General features: G+C 32.1%; 1 protein-coding gene across 5 annotated transcripts in view; it reads left to right on the top strand.

Moving 5' to 3' along the window:
* Positions 1-19,523, top strand: part of ZNF280D (zinc finger protein 280D) — a 102,034-nt gene that overhangs the window by 30,735 nt on the left and 51,776 nt on the right. For all 5 annotated transcript variants that reach the window (XM_081132302.1, XM_081132303.1, XM_081132305.1 and 2 more), the window contains exons 5-11: positions 1,120-1,237; positions 5,938-6,108; positions 6,246-6,355; positions 13,476-13,699; positions 16,981-17,138; positions 17,929-18,029; positions 19,060-19,206. In XM_081132302.1, the coding sequence (XP_080988428.1) occupies positions 1,120-1,237; positions 5,938-6,108; positions 6,246-6,355; positions 13,476-13,699; positions 16,981-17,138; positions 17,929-18,029; positions 19,060-19,206 (1,029 nt within the window). The remainder of the gene's footprint in view (positions 1-1,119; positions 1,238-5,937; positions 6,109-6,245; positions 6,356-13,475; positions 13,700-16,980; positions 17,139-17,928; positions 18,030-19,059; positions 19,207-19,523) is intronic.

Here is a 19,523-nt window from a genome sequence, read left to right as displayed (position 1 = left end):
TTTTTAAGCATTGTTAATCTTAAAGCTTTTGCATGTTACATATTATGATGTATAGAATGACCCAGAAGTCACTGAGAGCTTACTTTCCTCATTGATGATCTTTTATAAATAGCACAAAATATATTTTGTGTGTATCAGTGTATTTAATATATAATAGTATTGAAGTATATATCCCTAAATTATATAGATCACATTTTTCATAATTATTTATACTAAACATATGTGTTTTAATGTAAATTTATACTGCCTATACTTGACCACATGATTCATCTCATACTTTTTACTCTTCTTGAGGTCGTTCTGCTAGCTGGGACCATCCTGATGAAGGGCTGAAACTTCCCTTGAGCCCTAAGGCCTTCAGCTGGCTGAGATCATTCCTATAAACAGCTTCTTAGATAAACTCTGTCTACCTGACTTTCTTATTTGTTCACCTTACCTATCAGGCAGCTTTCCTATCTGCCCTATGAGATGGGAGATTCTCTGGCCCAGCATGGCTTTCTGTGGGATGGTAGGGAGAGTGGGGGACCTATTCTTTCTCTTCCTGACCCTTGGCTTATACATTTTTCCAATAAAGATGATTCTAAAACTTGTACCATGTGATATAATCATACCTAACCCTGATGCATAATATAGCAGATTGATTCCCTGTTTGTTTGCCCTGATATTTTGTCTGTGGGGTTTATAGAGGTATAGAAGTTTTAAAATTTGTATTTATTTTTCTTACATTTAGCCAAATATTTTGCTAAGTTCTATGATTTTCTTTTTGATAGAAATACTGAATTTTTAGTAGCTTTATAAAGGATAGTAATCTTACTCATTTTAAATGGGTTTATATGTTTCTTTCACCTTGAAAAAGTTATATTAGAACTTGCCCCCCATTTTAATTAACTAGTCAGGAATAAGCCAGCTCTAAGTTTGCTTTCAGGTTTATTTGATGATAATTTTGGCAGATAGTAAAAATTACCTTTGTGTTTTGTAAGTTATTAGTAATTGAGTCATCAAAGATTATTCTTATAACATTGCATGCAGCTAAATTTACTTTTATAAAAGTTTATGAAACAAAATAAGTATTACTCTGTTGAATAAGTGTAATACTCTTCCTTTGAAATATTTTAACAGGGTTACATAACAAACTCATCACGAGTTGCATCTAGTAATTCTACAGAGTTACTGTTTGACTTGACCCAGGATACAGGATTATCACATTATCAAGGGGGACCAACACTTTCTATAGCAGGTTGGTTTTCAAACTTTAAAAAGAAATTTGGTGAATATGTATATGGAATTTAATTTCTGATTTGAAGTCCTTGTCTTCATGTTATGTTTTATATAGTAAAGTGGAATGCTGCTAATCTTGAATGCCTTTCTTGGGTAATTTTAAATCTTATTTAATGATAGAATGTTTTATTTCTTTCTATTAATTAAGTAGGCTAATTGACTTTGAGATTGTTCTCACTTGCACTAAACATGGGCTCAAAAATCTGTAAACAATTTCCATAAGTTAGAGAAGTCCTCTGATGACCTGAATACTATTCTGTTAAAAGAAGTATTAATTAGCTTCTATGATGACAAGTGTGAAAAAGCATATGATTATGGTGGATTTCTTAATTAGCTTAGTGTCTTTCTATTCGTTTAATGATTTACATATGATAGTTAAATATGATTACAGAGTGCTATTATAGAGTGATTATAATAAATTTGTATGTAGTCAGTACTCACTAAATGCCCTTTCAAGGAGTAATGAAATTTCCCTGTTGAAGAAGAGTTAAAGTTCTTTGATTGTATATTAATAACAAACCTCTTCATTAACCTACAATAAAAAAGTTTGCTATGAAAAAATGTTATCTAATTGAAAATTACCTGTAATCAAGGGAGTTATGCTTTGTATATTAGCAATTTCAAAATATTTCAAATATTTGACTAAACAGATACACAAAAGTTTTTGGGACTATTTTTATTGTTTTCTAACAAATCAATGTAGAGAATTTACCAAACCTACCTGTCTTTTAATAGTAATATTAGTGCCTAAAATGTTTTTCTATTTAGATAATACTTAGTTAATATGCACTTCTTTTGGTATCACTTATTTGTGACACTTGTAAAAATCTAGTTTTTAAAATAGGAAGGAACCAGCCCTGGCCAGGTACTCTGTTGGTTAGAGCGTTGTCCCAATATGCCAAGGTTTCAGGTTTGACACTCAGTCAGGGCACATACAAGAATCAACCAATGAATGCATGAGTAAGTGGAACAGCAAGTCAACCTCTCTCTCCCTCTCCCCCTCCCCTTTCTCTCTCTTCCTCCCGCCTTCCCTCCCTCCCTCCCTCCCTCCCTCCCCCCCCCCCCCCCCCCCCGTCCCCGTCCCCTTCCTCTTCCTCCTTCCTTCCCTCCCTCCCTCCATCTCCCTTCCTCTCTCTCCAAAATCAATCAATAAAAAAAATTTAAAAATAGGTAGGAATCAAAAGAAACAAGGAGAAAAAAATAGTTGTCTTAAGTCTAGTTTTACAGAACACATGGACTTTATTCATAGGAAAGGTCTGAATTCTTGAAACTTCTTGGAGTAAGGACAGTGGTTCCTACTCTTTTAGTTTCCTACTGCAGAGATAAAGACTTCAGCCTGAGCAGTAAGTAGGATAATTTAGAAATGTTATTTTAACCATTTTTGAGTCTTTATCAAGTCTTTTTACTTCAGTTTTGTCACATTATTAAAATTGAGTTTTTATTTTTCTTATTTAATGCATTCATTCTCTAGACCTGGAATCAGCCATTTGAAGATATATTTTTAATTCTTGCTCTATTTTAGTCGGAGCTTTTTGAAGGCCAGATAAGATAAAATGTGAAAATGCATTATGAGCTTTAAAGGATTTGACAACAAATAGTTGTTATGAATGATAATGTGCTATGTGTTCAGTAGCATGATTAACTGACCACTGTCAAATGCTGGAGATCAGATTTGAGCTCGATCTTGAATGAGAATAGGATTTTTACTAGTAGAGAAAGGGCTGTTCAATGTAGGAAACAACATAAACCACACATAACAGATAAATAAGTTAAACAGAATTTAAAACTTAAAATGCAGAGGTATTTTATAAAACAGTTTATTTCTATTGTCCAGCCTGTTATATAGTCAGATATTTAATCCAAATATACCAGTACTCATTGGCTTTTCAAGTAACCTGAGCATTTTACAAGAATGCTACTGTGATTACACAAAAACCTTTCCGAAGTCCCTGTAGTATAGCCATCAGTAATCATGTGCTTTGAAGATGGGGGGAAGAAACCATTCTTATGTTATCACAAAGGATGAAACAGAGAAGCCAACTAATATAATGGCTTATTTTTCTGACATGTTTCCCTTATTAAAAAGCTGACAGGTGAATCTATTAGAATTTTTTTCTTCTAAAGTACGTTAAGATATAAAATATTTTTAAAGTATTGATTATGTCTATCATTTATTATTGAATGCTTTCTGTGTGATAGATGTTGTGTTGGGTGCTTTAAATTCACTATCGTTTTGTATCTTAAAACAACTTTGTAAAACAAGGTATAATAACAAAAGAGGAAACTGAGGCTCAGAGAAGTTAATGAAATAAGCCAAGAATACTTAGCTAGTCAGTGACAGAGCCTGAATTTGAACTTACGCTGTTTGACTTAAAAACCTGGAATATTTTTTCCCCCACTTTATTTGTTTATTTTTAATTTTGTTACTCCTCACCTGAAGATATTTTTTGCATTGGTTTTTTTTTAGGGAGAGTGGGATAGAAGGAGAGAGGGAGGTGGGGGGGGGGAGAGAAGGAGGGAGGGACAGAGAGAGAGAGAGAAACATTGATATGAGAGAGAGACACCAATTGGTTGCCTCCTGTGTGGGCCCCCACCAGGGCCTGGGGTTGAACCTGCAACCCAGATACGTGCTCTCAGCTGGGAATCAAACCCACAACCTTTTGGTGATCAGGCTGATGCTCTAACCACTGAGGACATGGGCCAGGGCTTTTTTTTCCATTAAAAAATTTTTTTTCCTTCCCTATTATAGTTGACTTATATTATTATTAGTTTCAGGTGTATACCCCAGTGATTAGACATTACCTAACTTCCTAAGTGATCATCCCAATTAATCTGGCACCCATCTGAAACCATGCATAGTTATTAGAATATTATTGACTATATTCCTTATGCTGTACTTTACATCCATCCCTATGACTATTCTCTGATAACCAATTTGTACTTTTTAATCCCTTTACCTTTTTCACCCTTCACCCCAATGCTACTCCCATCTGGCTACTGTCAAAATGTTCTCTGTATCTATGAGTCTTTCTGTTCTGCTTGTTTGTTTATTTTGTGTTTTTTAGAGTCAGTTGATGGATATGTATGTATTGCCATTTTATTGTTCATATTTTTATCATTTTTTTTTTCCTCTTTTTCTTAAAGAAGACCCTTAAACATTTCATATAGTACTGGTTTGGTGGTGATGAACTCCTTCACCTTTATTTTTTTTTTAATCCCGGAAGCTCTTTATCTGTGTTTCGATTCTAAATGATAGCTTTGCTGGGTAGAAGTAATCTTGGTTGTAGGTCTTTGCTTTTTCTCACTTTGAGTATTTCTTGCCACTCTCTTCTGGCCTACAAAATTTCTATTGAGAAATCAGTTGACAGTCTTATGGGAGCAAGACTAGAATATTCCTAATATATTTACTTTATGAATTCTACTTTTAGTGTACAGGTGGGAGCATTAAAATATGATGTTCAGGTTTCAAATTCTTATTACCAAGTACAGTTGTGTGTCACTTTCAGAAAGAACTCTTGCCTGCCTAGTTACAGCCTAAATATCCCCATTTCTCTTGTTAATGATCTGAATAAGACTAATACCTTTTAGATATAAGGCAATGGTTTGTAAACTAGAAACTCTTTAGAAATGAAATCCTTGTACAAACAAAATTTTGTGCAATGGTCTAAGAAAATATAAAAGGACAGCTTCTCTGTCAGACATGTCCAGTAGTCCCTAAGAGGAGCCCCTGAGGCTCTGGAAACATAATTTGAAAACCTAACTCCTTCCATTCTAATCCCTTTTGTATAGATGAATGAATGAGTTATTATCATTCAAGATTAGTTGTTTCCACTTTGTACATGAGAATAAATGGATAATGTAACCTAAGACCATGAATAGACCACTTCTTTGTTAGTTGGGAAAAGAATAACTTTCCATTAAACCTTTTAAGTTGTTAAATAAAAAGCTTATAAAGGCGCTCTAAATTGTTGTTGTTGTTCTTTTTGTTAATCCTCACCGGAGGGTATTTTTGCCCCCATTGCTTTTTAGAGAGAGTGGAAGGGAACTGTGTGGGGGGGGCACGGACATCAATGTGAGAGAGACACACATCAATTGGTTGCCTCCTGCACGCACCCTGACTGGAGCGGGGGGATCAAACCTGCAGCCCAGGTACGTGCTCTTGACCAGGAATCAAACCTGAGACCTTTCGGTGCATGGACCAGTGAGCCAAACTGGCCCAGGCAAGGGTCTCTAAATTTTTAGAATAAATATATATTTATATTTTTTAACAAACGTTAATGTTCTTAACCATCTAAAGGTAATTCATTTGTAGGAACTTAGTTCAGAGTATTCTCTGTGCTTTAATTTTTTTTTTTTTTTGCTGGGGATGTTTTGGTTTGACTTTTTTCATTGTAGCTGTTTATGTGTTTATTCAGAGCCATATTTAGTATTTTCTTGTGTAGAAAGATTATTTTATGAATTATATGAGTATATATAATCCAAAATAGATGTTTGCACAATTTTTCTATATCCCCTGACTTAATCACATCAATCTTTATCATTTATTGTCATTTGTAATATGATAACACCTTTAATTCAGCTTCAAAGTATTTTTACTTAGTTGTAAGCAATATTCTAAAGTGTTTAAATTTCCCCCCCCCACTGTTTAAATTATTGTAGGTGTTAACGAAAGTTCGTTTTTATCCAAACGTCCTTCTACTTCTGAAGTAAACAGTGTTAATCCAAAAAAGCCTAAGCCCAGTGAAGGTGTTTCTGGAGCAAATTCCTCAGCTGTATTTCCTTCAGCTAAATCTCTTTCAGTGACATCTCCCCAGGCTATGTCATCAAAAGGTAAATATGAAATGTCGCATATGAAAAAGAAATGTATACATATAATTTAGAAATTGAAGTAAATTTACAAACTACTAGTGGGTATTTAATGTTTAAAAGTGCTAAATCTTGAATCATATCTTTTGAATTTATTTTAGGTACAAATAACTCATCAAATCAATCTAAAAATGGAACACCTTTTCCAAGAGCTTGTCCAAAGTGCAATATTCATTTCAATCTTTTGGATCCTTTGAAAAATCACATGAAGGTACAACTTTTTCAAAATTTGGTTTTAAAAAGATTTGCAAATCCCTAAAATACTGATTTATAGTAAATAATGGTTCAGCTATTTTAGATAAGAAATCTCAGGTTGATATTTCCATATAACCGGTAACAATTTATATTCATAATGATTATCTTTATAGATTTTAAAATTCCTTCTGAATCATTAAATTTTAAAAATTAAGTTCATATACATTTTAATGTAAGCTTATTGTATTCTAACTTAAATGGAAATAATGCATTAATCAAATTATTTTATTTGCTAGATTATGTCTTGCTTCAAACTTTAAAAAACAGGCATTTTGTTATAACATTTTATATAACTTAACAGTTTCATCAGTTATTTTTTTCTGTGCTAACATGTACATGTCACAATGCACTATGAAAATCAAGAGTTTTACGTTTAGTTTTCAACACTCAAACATAAAACCCAAGTGGTGGAGCATTTCATATGAAATAATTGTTTAAACTCAGTCCAGAATATTGTTTGTGTAATTGTTACAAAATAATTTGAGCTTTTTATTGTATAGGAAGCTCTTAAAATTAGATTTTAAGAAATTTTCAAAGTACAAATGAAACACGAGGTTTAGATAACACTTAAAATATTTTACTAGATATAGCATTCTGCTCTCTGTAAAGATAGCCTATATTCTCTTTACACGCCCAGTATAAATGTCAGGAAGGGGTAAAAGGAAAAAAAAAAAGGCAGTGTAGATCATATGAAGAAAAGGAAAGAGAAGGATGCAGTTGCCGGAGAAATAACTAAGGAAAAGTTCTTGCTCACTATTTCAGAGATTGACAATTTTTTTTGAAATTTAACATTTTATTAAAAATGTAGAAAAAAGGTAACATTTTTAGAATTATAAATACAGTCTATTCATGTTCAACACTATATTTTGACTGTCAGTAATTCCAGCTCCTAGAGTAGTCCCTGATAACTGTACATTGTGCTTTGTTCTTATATGAGAATTAACCTGTACAAGTGCTTTCAGTTTTCCTATCTATGTTACGTTTTGATGAGATACCTGATTTTTTAATATTTTGCAATTTGGATGGGATAAAAATAGAAGGGTTAAATTCTTTTGTTATCTTTATTTAATTATTTGAGTAGATAATAGTCATATGATTAAAACTATAACAGTTTACAAAGGCATACAAATGAAAAATCTTACCCGTCTCTTATGTACCTATACAAGTTGTACCATATTATACATATTCTGTACCTGGGGAAACTGGCAATTGTTTTCCAAAATGTAGCTTTACTTCCAAAATGTATTATAACATAATTTGTGATTACTATATTAGAAACAATAAAAACTTCATACAATATTCATATAATAGAACCTTATGCAGCATTTTTTAAAAGATGAATTTCTATAATAGATAATGATATCAGAAGGTCTCTAAGATATATTGAACTAAGTTGACTCTAATATGATAATTTATTGTGTGTTTATATCATAGTTACCTTAGGACAGGGAGGTTTAAAAGTATGTAGAGTTTTTACCTTCTAGCTTATGCATTTTATATATCAGTTAAAGTTTTAGTATTATAATAATTTCCATTTTGAATTTCCCTGAGTGGGTAGCTCAGTTGGCTAGAGCATCATCCCCATATGCCAAGGTTGTGGGTTCAATCCCCAGTTAGGGCACATATAAGAATCAACCAATGATTGGGTAAGTAGGTGGAACCAACAAATCAATGTTTCTCTCTCTCTCTCCCCCCTCCCTTCCTCTTTCTCTAAAATCAATAAATAAAAAATAAAAATAAATATTTAAAATAAATAATTTTCATTTTGAAAAAATAATTTTTAGATTGTAAATGGTTTTTGCTGTACCACAGAAATGTTTTTTAAATGAAGAATATATAAAACATAAGTCAAATATTCTACAGTAATAAGAATAATCTGAGACTACTAAGCTTTAAATACATTATTTTATTTAATTCTTAGAAAAGTCTTTGAGATAGGCATTTTTCTCTCATTTTTTTATAGCTAGTAAATGAAGCCCAAGTTCTCACAAGTAACTTTTTCCATTTTGAAAAGTGTATGGGCAATTTAATGTTACATGGAAACTTAAAAGTAGGTATACTGTATTTTTTTTAGGGGTATGGAATTTTATATTATCAATCAGATCTAGCTTATTAATTACATTACTTATATTTTTATATCTTCATTTATTTTTTCCTGCTTGATCTGTCATGGATTGAGAAGCACAATATCTCAGTCTACATCTTTAATTACCAGTATTTTCTTTGCTATATTGTATACTTCCATTTTAAGATTGTTGCTGCTGTTTGCAATAAAATCTAACTCATAACTGTGTTGTAAATGCATCCTTCAGCATGTTTATAAAATGTCTTTTTTTTGTCATAATGTTTAATGCCTTTTTAGGTTTACAATTCTTATTTCCTTATGGTTTCCATTTGCTGATACATACATTCTTTGTTTATCCTTTTATTTTCAAAACTTCTGAATCACTGTTTTAAGTATATCTTGCTTCAGCAGGTTTGTTGTTTCCTTTGTGATCCTATATAAAAATCTTTTTTGTTTTAGTAGTTGAGTTACATTTATTTATTAAACATACTTTTTGATATGATAGATTTATTTGGTCTTGGTTCTGTCACAATTTTTTTGTTATCCTGTTTTTTGAAAAAGTCTCTTCACTATGTGGTCGCTTTGTATAAATATATGTAGTTTGGATTTTTAGGGAAGTTTTGTTTTTGTTCTCTTGTTTATCCTCATAATTTTAACATTAATATAATTCCAGTAGTCTTCTATCCTTTGGCCATTCTCTACTATTAAAATTGTTTAAAGTAGCATTAAATTTTTTATTCTTAACCTGTTGGATTATCCTTACATCTCCTCTCCTACCTGATTTTACCTGAGAGTCTACCTTTGTACTATTAAAAATGCTCATACTTATACTACTTTATTTGATAGCTCTAAATAACATTCCTTAATGTGCTGCTAGCATGTATGTGACAGTCTCTGAACTATCTCAACCTCATATTCACTGTCCTTTTACCTCCTCCCAGTTTTTATTTGTTGGATGTATCATTTTTCTGTTGTCAGGGTATGTTACATTTGCATTTGATTTTCTTAACCTTATTTCCACATTTGTCTGAATCCTTTAGTGTTCATCCTCAGTTTTTTTGTCATGGTTTCTTTGGTTATTTCTTGTTTGGCTGAAGTTTATTCTCTAGTAATTTCCTGGAGAAGTTCCTGGGAACAGCATTCTTTGAGTTCTTTCGTGTTCACTGTAGTCCATTCTTATAAAAGTTTGGTCAGATATAAAGTAAGTTGGATCCCAATCTGAAGATCTTGGTGGTGTGCTCCAGTTTTACAACATTGAATGTTGCTGTTGAGAAATCCGGGATAAGCCTGAATTATTTTGCCCTTCATAAGTGATTTGACGTTTTGGCCTTGCTGTTCACAAGATTTATTATTTTGGAAGACTGATAGTTTTATATTAACCTGACTTAGTGCTGGGAATTTTGTGTCAGTCTTCAACATGTCAAAAGACATGTTCTTTCAACTTGTGTACTGGTGTCTTCCTTTATTTTAGTGCAGTTTTCTTGATTTGTATTTTTAAATATTTATTACATAATCTTTTGCTTTTGTTTGGCAGGGGGTGTAGTCCAGTATATTTGTTTGATGTTTTTGGTCTTGCATATTTGTCATTTTCTTTCTAATAGTTTTAACTCTTTCTTTAAAAAAAAAATTATATGCTTTTCTTATTACTAGCCTGTGTCATTTATTTTATTTTATTTTCCAGTGTGTATTCACCACTATATTCCATTCTAATTTGTCTCTATCTCTCTAAGTTGATTTCCCCCCTCAATTTTGCCACTTTTTTATATCTTCTTTTTGCCTTGCCATCTCCTCTTGCCCCTGTGATCTTCCAAATAGACATAATTGCTTTATTTTTTTTTTACAAATTGAGGCAAAAATGTTAGCCTGGTAGCATCTGCTCTGTAGTTTTTTTGTCAGAAATTTACATTTTCCTCCTTTGTATCTTAAGATATTTTTGTTTAGCTATAAGTTCCTATCATTGAACAAATTAGACTTCTTGGGCTAGCTGTTTTGTGCAGGGCTCCTTTTGGAAAGCATAGGTTACCAGGATAATCTCAGCGTACTACTCTTTGCTGGATAAAAGGCTTCCTGAAAGTGTGACTTGTGTGTTTGATTTTATATGTAGCATTGCCTGTTTTACTTCTCTGTACCAAATGAGGCCTGGGGGACTTCTGCCATCCTTCTTGTGCCAGCTTCTATACCCATTTTTGCAAACAAAGGATATAGCTTTGTACTTCAGTATGTGTTTTTCACCTTTAGAATGTATATTTTTGCTGAGGCTTTCTAAGATCTGTCACTATTGGGCTCTTTTGACTGCTCTGATCTACTTCAAACTCCATGTTTTCTGTCTGAACTTGGCTGCTTTGAGTATTGCTTTCATATATTGTGGAGTCTGGATTTTATCTGCTGCTTAGTTTCAATGAAAATACAATTTTTAGAATTTGGTTGTTGTGGCTTTTGGGTGAATCCCAGAAGGAGAAGGGGAAAATGTTGACTTATGTAGGATGATCATATGGGGAAGTTCTATTTTACTATTTAAAAATGGTGTCCACCTTCTTTGCTCTGAAAATCTTACCTAAATTGTTTGGTACTAACAAAGCAACAGAACATGGTCTATCAACTGGGAGGAATGAAAATGAGAATGATGTTTAGATAGTGTCTGCTACTTGTCAGATTGTAGAATATGGCAATAAAGTTTTTAATGTTGCAGAATGTCTAACCCAGGAAAAGAAGGGATAAACCAGGGGTAATATTGAAGGGCTAGGGCTTTATCAAGATGACCAGTTGATCCTGGACTATAGGTCAGGCATGCCATCCATAACTTACCCTGTCCTATAAAACCTTAAATCTAAAACTAGTTCTCATTTATTCAGTTGCTGCCTTCCCTTTTGAATATTTTGTTTAGGATATTTTGCTGTCCTCTCAGTTATTAATCCTTTAACCTATTTCAATTCATCTTGTCCATTCTTAGTTGTCAGTAGTTTATCAATTTAGCTATTTTATAGGAATATGAAACCTTGTTTAAAAGATACTGTGAATGTATTTTTATTTTAAAAATCCGATTCTATCTTTTCTGTAAAAAAACCCCCAAACCAGCAAGCAATCGATCATCTATTATACATATCATAATTTATGGGTATTTAGGGTAAATTTAACTTTTATAGATGTACCAAACTAGACATTTTTAAAGAATGTAAACCTTTCACACTCTTCTATAGATTACTAGATTATTGTTTAGATTTCAGAAAAGGATCAAGTATCAAATATGACTCAGAATAACTTTTACAGTCTGAAAGCCAGATTTAATGTTTGAGTATATAAGATTTTCCACATTTCTAATTGGGAAGACTATCCTGTATTACATCATTTTTATGCATTGTAATTTTTTCTCATTGTTTGAGATCCTCTCTAGTAAAACTAGATAAGGTGAAGAGTTCGTCAAACTGATGCTACTGATAATATCATTTGTAGTAAGACATACATTTTGAATGGTTTTTCTGATGGTGCTGGTAGATTTACTCTGAACCACCTTTTTCTCCATTTATACCTAAAGTCAAAACAGTACTTTTAAGAAGAAACTTAGCCTGGCAAAAGTCTCCTTAGAAATAATTTGACTTTCTTAAGTTTGAGCTCTTAAATATTATGTGTCTCAAGAAGAATCTAGAAAATACAGAAAAGCCTTTTTCATTTTCCTCTTTTTGTTGTGGTTTCATTTCAGTTGTATTTATTCTTAGTAGTGGACTGCAGAGGATCATATTGTATTAGAGAACTAATGTATCTACCCTGATTTAGTTTATGGTGCAACCTAACTCTTAAATGTAAATTTTATCCCCCATTTTAGGTCTATTTTATTCATTATTTCCCCCCTCTTTTTCCGATGTATTTTAGATTTCATGGGCTTTTTGGGGGGGCCAGAGGTTTCTTTTATAGGATTTAAAATTGACAAGTGAACAAAATAAGTGCAATTGAAGGAAATGCTATAGGTCTGTTTTGGATCAGAGGCCCAGCTTCTCATGTGATGCAGAATGTTTACTGATGATTTAACATTTCATTGTGACAGGAGAGGAAGTGAATGTTGTTGTCTTAGAAATGGAATAGAGCTGCTTTTAGATTTTCAAACTCTCTGATGTAACTACTGATTTACTAAATAACGCATTTAGGAAGTGTTTAAGTCAGTTGGTTTATGTTATAAAAGAATTACCTGCATGGCTGTTAAAAAATAAAGATTTCTGGGGTCTACCTCTTGATAGTGTGGTTTATTGGTCTGAAGTAGGCCCAGGAATTAGCATTTTGACTAGCACTTCTGGTTTTTCTAATGCAGGTCTTCCTCTGAGAAACTCTGCCGTAAAGAAATTCTACACTTAAAAATTATGTAAATGAATTAGTTACATTTTGTTGGGGGGAAAAGCTCATGTATGAAAGTGTTCCACATTAAAACCAGTTTATGTAACATCTTGTTTTACTCATGAGGAACTAAATTTCCCCATCAAATATTTAATCATTCTAGGTTTCAAGATGTAACTAAGTTTTCAAGACATAATTGATGCTTCTTTCTTTTCTCCGCATACATTTTATATATAGCACCTTGAGTATGAGGAATTGCAGGTTAGCTGTGCTCAATGTCCAGTTCCAACCAGATATTATGAAATTTACTGTGTCACTTGGTAATTAACATATACATTTTCCTTTCTATATCTTGACATGACATGGAGTGAATGATTTTTAGTTTAGTTAATTTCAGTATTTAAATTATTACTTAAAAAATACATCTGAAACGGTAAATTGCAAGGAAAACACTTTTAGGCAAGTCCTGACTTAAAGGTTTTTCTTTTTTTGTTTAAGGTCATAGATGTTTATTGTTTGAATTTTTTTAGACTATGTATATGCACCACGAACTTTTGGTGAATATTTTTCCAGCTATATTACCAAGCATAGTTTTACATGATCTGGCCTTAAATGTAAACACAGAAAATTTTTTTGGTATCTGTTTTTTTTAAAGGATAAATAAGGCTTCTATTTTTTTCTCTTTCAGTACTGTTGTCCAGACATGATAAATAACTTTTTGGGACTGGCTAAAACAGAATTTTCAAGTACAGAAAATAAAAATAAGACTATTGATTCAGAGAAAGGAAAATTGATCATGTTAGTTAATGACTTTTATTATGGAAAGCATGAAGGAGATGCCCAGGAAGAACAGAAGACTCATACAACCTTTAAATGCTTCAGTTGCTTGAAAATTCTTAAAAATAATATTAGGTATGTAAATACTTATTTTTATTTCTATTTGAAAATTGGAATGCTGCAGGTAAAAATTTTATGTTCATCTTATATTTTTCTGTGCCATTTTAGATTTTTAACACTTTCTACTAAGAACAAAAGCTGTTGAAAAGCTTTTGTCCTTTCTTATTTTAGAGTTGACTCCTGGAGTTACTTGTTTTTCTTTAAAATAACTTAAGAAAGGATGAATATTATTTCAAATAAAGCAAAATTAACTTTTTTCTCCTATGTTATCTGTGATCTAGGAATTTTTATGAGATAATTTTTATTTTTAGTTGCTTTTGAATTTTATTCTTTATAAGAACCTTTTTTAAAAATTTTTTTATTGATTTTAGACAGCGGGAGAGGGAGAGAGAGAAACATCAGTGATGAGAGAGCATCATTGATCAGTTGCCTCCCGTGTGCCGCCTACTGGGCATTGAGCCCGCAACCCAGGTGCGTGCCCTGACTGGCAATTGAACTGTGACCTTGTGGTTCATAGGTTGACCCTCAACAACTGAGCCATGCCAGCCAGGCAGAACCACTTCTTTATGTTTTGCCCAATTTGCCTTCTCCGTATGAATTTTATTTAATACTCAAATTTTTCAGTTGATGTTTATAATTTTTAGAACATTTACCTTGCAGAAAAAGTGACCTTCTTTAAAAAAGTAGCAGTTCTAGGAAGAATATCTGCTTTATTTTAAAATTTAACCCCTTTAAAAAGTAGAGATTTAATTTTCAGTGGAATTTTGAAGATTTTATACATGTATGCTTTAAAATTTAGGAACTTATACTTTGTAATCTTTGTGTTACATGGCAAATTAGTAGCTGTCATACTATAAATGAGTTAGTAACAAGAGCAAAGTAACAAGATATATTGATCAATATTTTTCATTGGTTATATAGCTTTACATGTATATTAGGTAAGGTGGTTTTTCCATAATTTTATTATAAAATATTTTTAAACATTCAGCAACGTTTTTACAATTTTACAGTGGACACCTGTATACTTATCACCTTGATTCTATCATTAACATTTAACAAATATCTATTCATCCTTCCTTCAAACTATTTTTTTGTGTATGCATTTCAAAGTAAGTTGTAAACATTAGTGTACTTCCCTTAGGTGAGGCTGTGTGTGTATACACAAACATATATAAATATGCCTTTTTATCTTTACCCTTGATAACTATTATTTATAATTAGCATTCTTAGGCATCAGTAGGTTACTTTTGGACCCAGTGTCTATTTTATTTTTCTGTCAGTTCCTCTTGGTTTCAAAAAGAAACAGAAAAATCCTGAAATACACTGTGCTATACTTCTATAGCAATTATTAATGCTTTGTTTATGGTAGTGTTTTAATTTTCAAAATTCTTTCACATATATTATTCATATGACTTTTCACATTTATCTCGTTTCATTAAACTTTAACAGCCATCGATAGATAACGGTCCTAGCTTTTTAACAGAAGAGATACTGTACTTTGTGATATAACACTGAAACAATATTACACTAGAACTAGGTTACATGTTTCCCTATTCTTACCATTTTAATAGTAAAGTACACCAGAAAAGTTATGTTAGTAAATATAGTAAATTGCATAGAAATATGGTTCACTGACTTAGTTCCTTGTTGTACCAAAATATTGTGTATCTTATGTTGGAAGTTATTTGAGCAACAGTTTTTTGGCTTTTCCTTTAAGATTATCCCATTTAAAGTATTTCTTTTTTATTGTTTCAGAAGGCTAGTTACATATTTCTAGAATATCAGAATATATAGACATTTTAAGCAACGACATTTGATAACATCCAGGAATTGAGCATTTTTTGAAATACTGATTGTTTAGTAAATGTAACCTTACTGAAACACATGGTAATAAAAGAAGTTACATATGTTAAATAGTATTTTACCTTAATAGTAAAAAAATGGAAAGCAAATTGATGTTTGTAGAGAATGGTGAGAAACTGATAGATATAGGTTCCTCCTCTCTGCCCTATGAACATATTGTGTGGTATGGTATTTTCCCCCCCTACATTGTCACCAAAAACGCTTAGGTTTATTTTATTCTGTGAACATCCTTGCAAGAAGTTTGGATTTTTTTGTTTCCCTCATTTCCATATGTTGTTTTAAGTAGTATGAGCTCCTGATGGGGGCTCATATAATAATTCAGAGAAAGCTTGCTAGTTAAAGAGATTATTTTATATAGATACACTTTCATTGCTGAAAGTTGTGAGCTGAAATTTTAATGGCTCTCTTTTCTCTCTGTGTACTTAGCCAAGACTAGGATTTTCTGTAGATGTTCATAGAGCTGTATTAAAACCAAAGGAGGGCAAAAAGGTGTTTTGAGGTATGTCTTAGCCTAGTCTAGAGAGAAGTAGTGCTGTGGGTGTGTTATGGTAAATGTTACTGCCTTCATGATGCTTGCTATCCAGATTGATGACATCATCACTTTGTTTTAAGATTACTTCTTTTCCGGACTCAAAGTGAATAATTGTTAATAGTTTCCCCAGTCTAAAAATTGCTATTTTGATTGAATAACTTTACTTTCAACTACAGCAAAAAGCTTTAGTAAGCTCTTTTAAATGGGTATTCCCTTTTATATTGCACTCTCTGCTGTTGAAGGTCATAGTTCCTGCTCATAAGAAGCCTTTTAGGGAAGCTGAAATAGCAGAATGTAAAACTGAAAAATGGACTTTGCCTACAAAGGGCACAGTCTGCAAGTTAAAACGAACAGTCTGTGCTAACAGTAAACCAGTATCATTAAATAAAACAAAAGGTTCTTGTAATTGTAGGCATTAAAATTGCTACTACATGCATTTAGAAACGAAGACACAAGTAAAAATACCAGTAATTTGTCTTTTAAGCAATGGAATCTATTGTATATCTTCACAGCCTTAAAAGATTACTCTCATGACTCTAGCTGTTTTTGGTGGTGGGTTTCCTTCCTTTCAGTATTTTATTGAAAAATGTAAATAGTGTTTCATGTATGGAAAAGAAGCCTGCTGTTTCACCTTAAGAAAACATTTTGATAATCTGAAATTAAGTTAGAGCAAATTAGTGATATTTCAGGTTAATTACATTAATGGATTTTTAAAACAAAGATAAAAAGATGTTTATTTAGTCACTTAATGAAAGTGACTAAAGTGCAACTTTTCTAGAGGAATTTAAGGCTTTCGAGATTTTATTTTGAGTGATATATCTATATTCTAAGATTCAGATGCTTATTTGTGAGACTTTTGTTTTTAAATCTGAATTTTGCACCTGTTGACAATCATTTATAGGTTTATGAACCACATGAAACACCATTTGGAACTTGAGAAGCAGAGCAGTGAAAGCTGGGAAAACCACACCACCTGCCAGCACTGCTACCGTCAGTTTCCCACACCATTTCAACTGCAGTGTCACATTGAAAGCACACACACCCCCCATGAATTTTCTAGTAAGTTACATTTAAGTATTGAATATATTGATTTTTGTCAGTATTAATTCTGAGAAAACCTTAAGCTTGTTAGAATAAGAATAAGAAAAAGACTTTGGAATTTGAGGGTAAAATGGAAAACGTTACATTTCAACGAATATAAATTTTAAATAAAATTAGTTACAAAAATTATAGTCACTCTTGTAAGTAATTAAGGTAAATAACCTGAGCGTTATATGTGGGGGGGCTAAATTAGGAGCTTCAGATCCTAATTTTAAAATATGATATCAATGCCCATTATTAAACTTGAATGAGAAAAGTAACTACCATGGTAGTTAAAAATCATAGATTTTAGAGCTAGACCACTTGGGTTCCAGTCCCAGATCTTCCTCTTAATACAGCGGTGTGATTTCAGGCAAGTTACTCTTAATATTTTAAATAATGGGGATAATAGAAATACCTACTTCATATGTTGTTATGAGCATTAAGTGAGGTAATATAAGTAAAGTGCTTAGAACATAGTTAACTGTATAACTGACTGTTCACCACCACCACCAATTCTGCTATTATTATTGTTATTAGATGCATAAAATAATTGTGTGTGTGTGTGTATATATATATATATATATATATATCTTTGCCTCACGAGGATACTTTATTACAAAAATTAAAAAGATGTTTTGAAGTATAATTGACATAACATTAGATTAGTTTCAGATGTACAACATGATGATTTGATATGTGTTTGCGCGTGTGTATACATATATATATATCTTGAAATGATGTAATGTCTTCCCCCCCACACTTTTAGCCATTTGCAAAATCTGTGAATTATCATTTGAAACAGAGCATATTCTTTTACAACATATGAAGGACAATCATAAACCCGGTGAAATGCCATATATTTGCCAGGTATACACATTTTTTATTGTGTACTTAGTGTTTGTTTGGTTTGGTTTCTGTTGTTTTGGTTATAAGATTTAAACCTATTAGGCCAGAAGTCAGCAAGTATTTTCTATAAAGGGGAAGATAATAAATGTTCAGGCTTTAAGTGTCATACGGTCTCTGTTGCAACTAATCAACTCTGCCATTATAGCACAAAGGCAGCCATAGACAATAAGTAAATGAATGAATGTGTCTGTGTTTCAATGAAGCATTATTTATGGACACTGAAATTCTAATTTCATATAATTTTCTTTTGTCATGAAATACATTCTTTTATTTTTCTAACCATTTAGATAAAATTTGTTATTAAAATTAAAATCCCTCCTGTAAATAACTTATTAGTAGAAAGCCCTGTGACATAATTCCATGTATTGTATATGGGGTCAGTAGAGAGTTGGAATTGTCCCACAAACCATTGTTGACTCATTCCTGTACTGGACAAAGAAAAGCCCTGTGGGGAAAAGATAAACATATGGACTTATCTTACCATATAGGGAAGAATATAGGTATACAAGGGAAATAAGAAATGATTTTAGATACAGAGGGTACTACAAAATGCTCTGGGCCTAGTATTTTTCCAGAATTTGAAGGAATAGGAAAGCAAGATAAAAATAAATTGCCATTGCCATTGCCACAGACTGGGGGCAATTTATAATCTAACGGAAGATGCTGATTTACGTAGCAGAAAAAACTTTATAGGACAAGAGGTGTCAGAGCTTGAAAATTCAAGTCAGGATAGGAGGTAATAGATAAAAACATCTAATGAAAAGAAGGGACTCTAGTTATATTTTGGGAAATATTCCTAAACTTTGAAAGATAACTTTTCTGTCTCAGAGATTATCTTCTAGTGCTTGCATTAATGGGATTCTTGGTTGTGTAGGCATCACAGCTGAATTAGTTGTACATAATGTTTTTATAAATAAATGATTTATTGTTACTTGGTAATTGTGTATTATATAAATTTTCACTTTAAGCTAAACATTCTTTTTATTTGTAGGTTTGCAATTATAGATCGTCATCATTTTCTGATGTAGAAACTCATTTCAGAGCATCCCATGAAAACACTAAGAACTTGCTATGTCCATTTTGCCTCAAAGTTATTAAAATTGCGACACCCTATATGCATCATTATATGAAGCATCAGGTGAGATTACCCGTTCATAGTTCATGTTGTTTTAGCGAAAAGATAGATTATGACTTAGAAACACGGTTATATTTGTTCTACAAGGGAAGTGATATTGTTCCAAATGACACTGTTAATTTGCAGTTTGTGTTGAATTAACTTATGAAACTTCTACTTTACCTTGCTTCGTTTCTGGTGGTGTTGTGGCTCATAATTGAAAATTCTGAAAGGTAGCTAGAAATAGGAAACTTAAGGATTGAAGGAAAAAAGGGAAGATGAGTGGAATATCCAAAACATCAGATATTTCAGGGTCTAAGAGTGGCTATGGAATTTTGAAG

The sequence above is a fragment of the Miniopterus schreibersii genome (assembly GCF_964146895.1).
Source record: "Miniopterus schreibersii genome assembly, chromosome: 1".
NCBI classification, from domain to species: Eukaryota; Metazoa; Chordata; class Mammalia; order Chiroptera; family Miniopteridae; genus Miniopterus; species Miniopterus schreibersii.
This window is presented reverse-complemented; position numbering and strand designations above follow the sequence as displayed.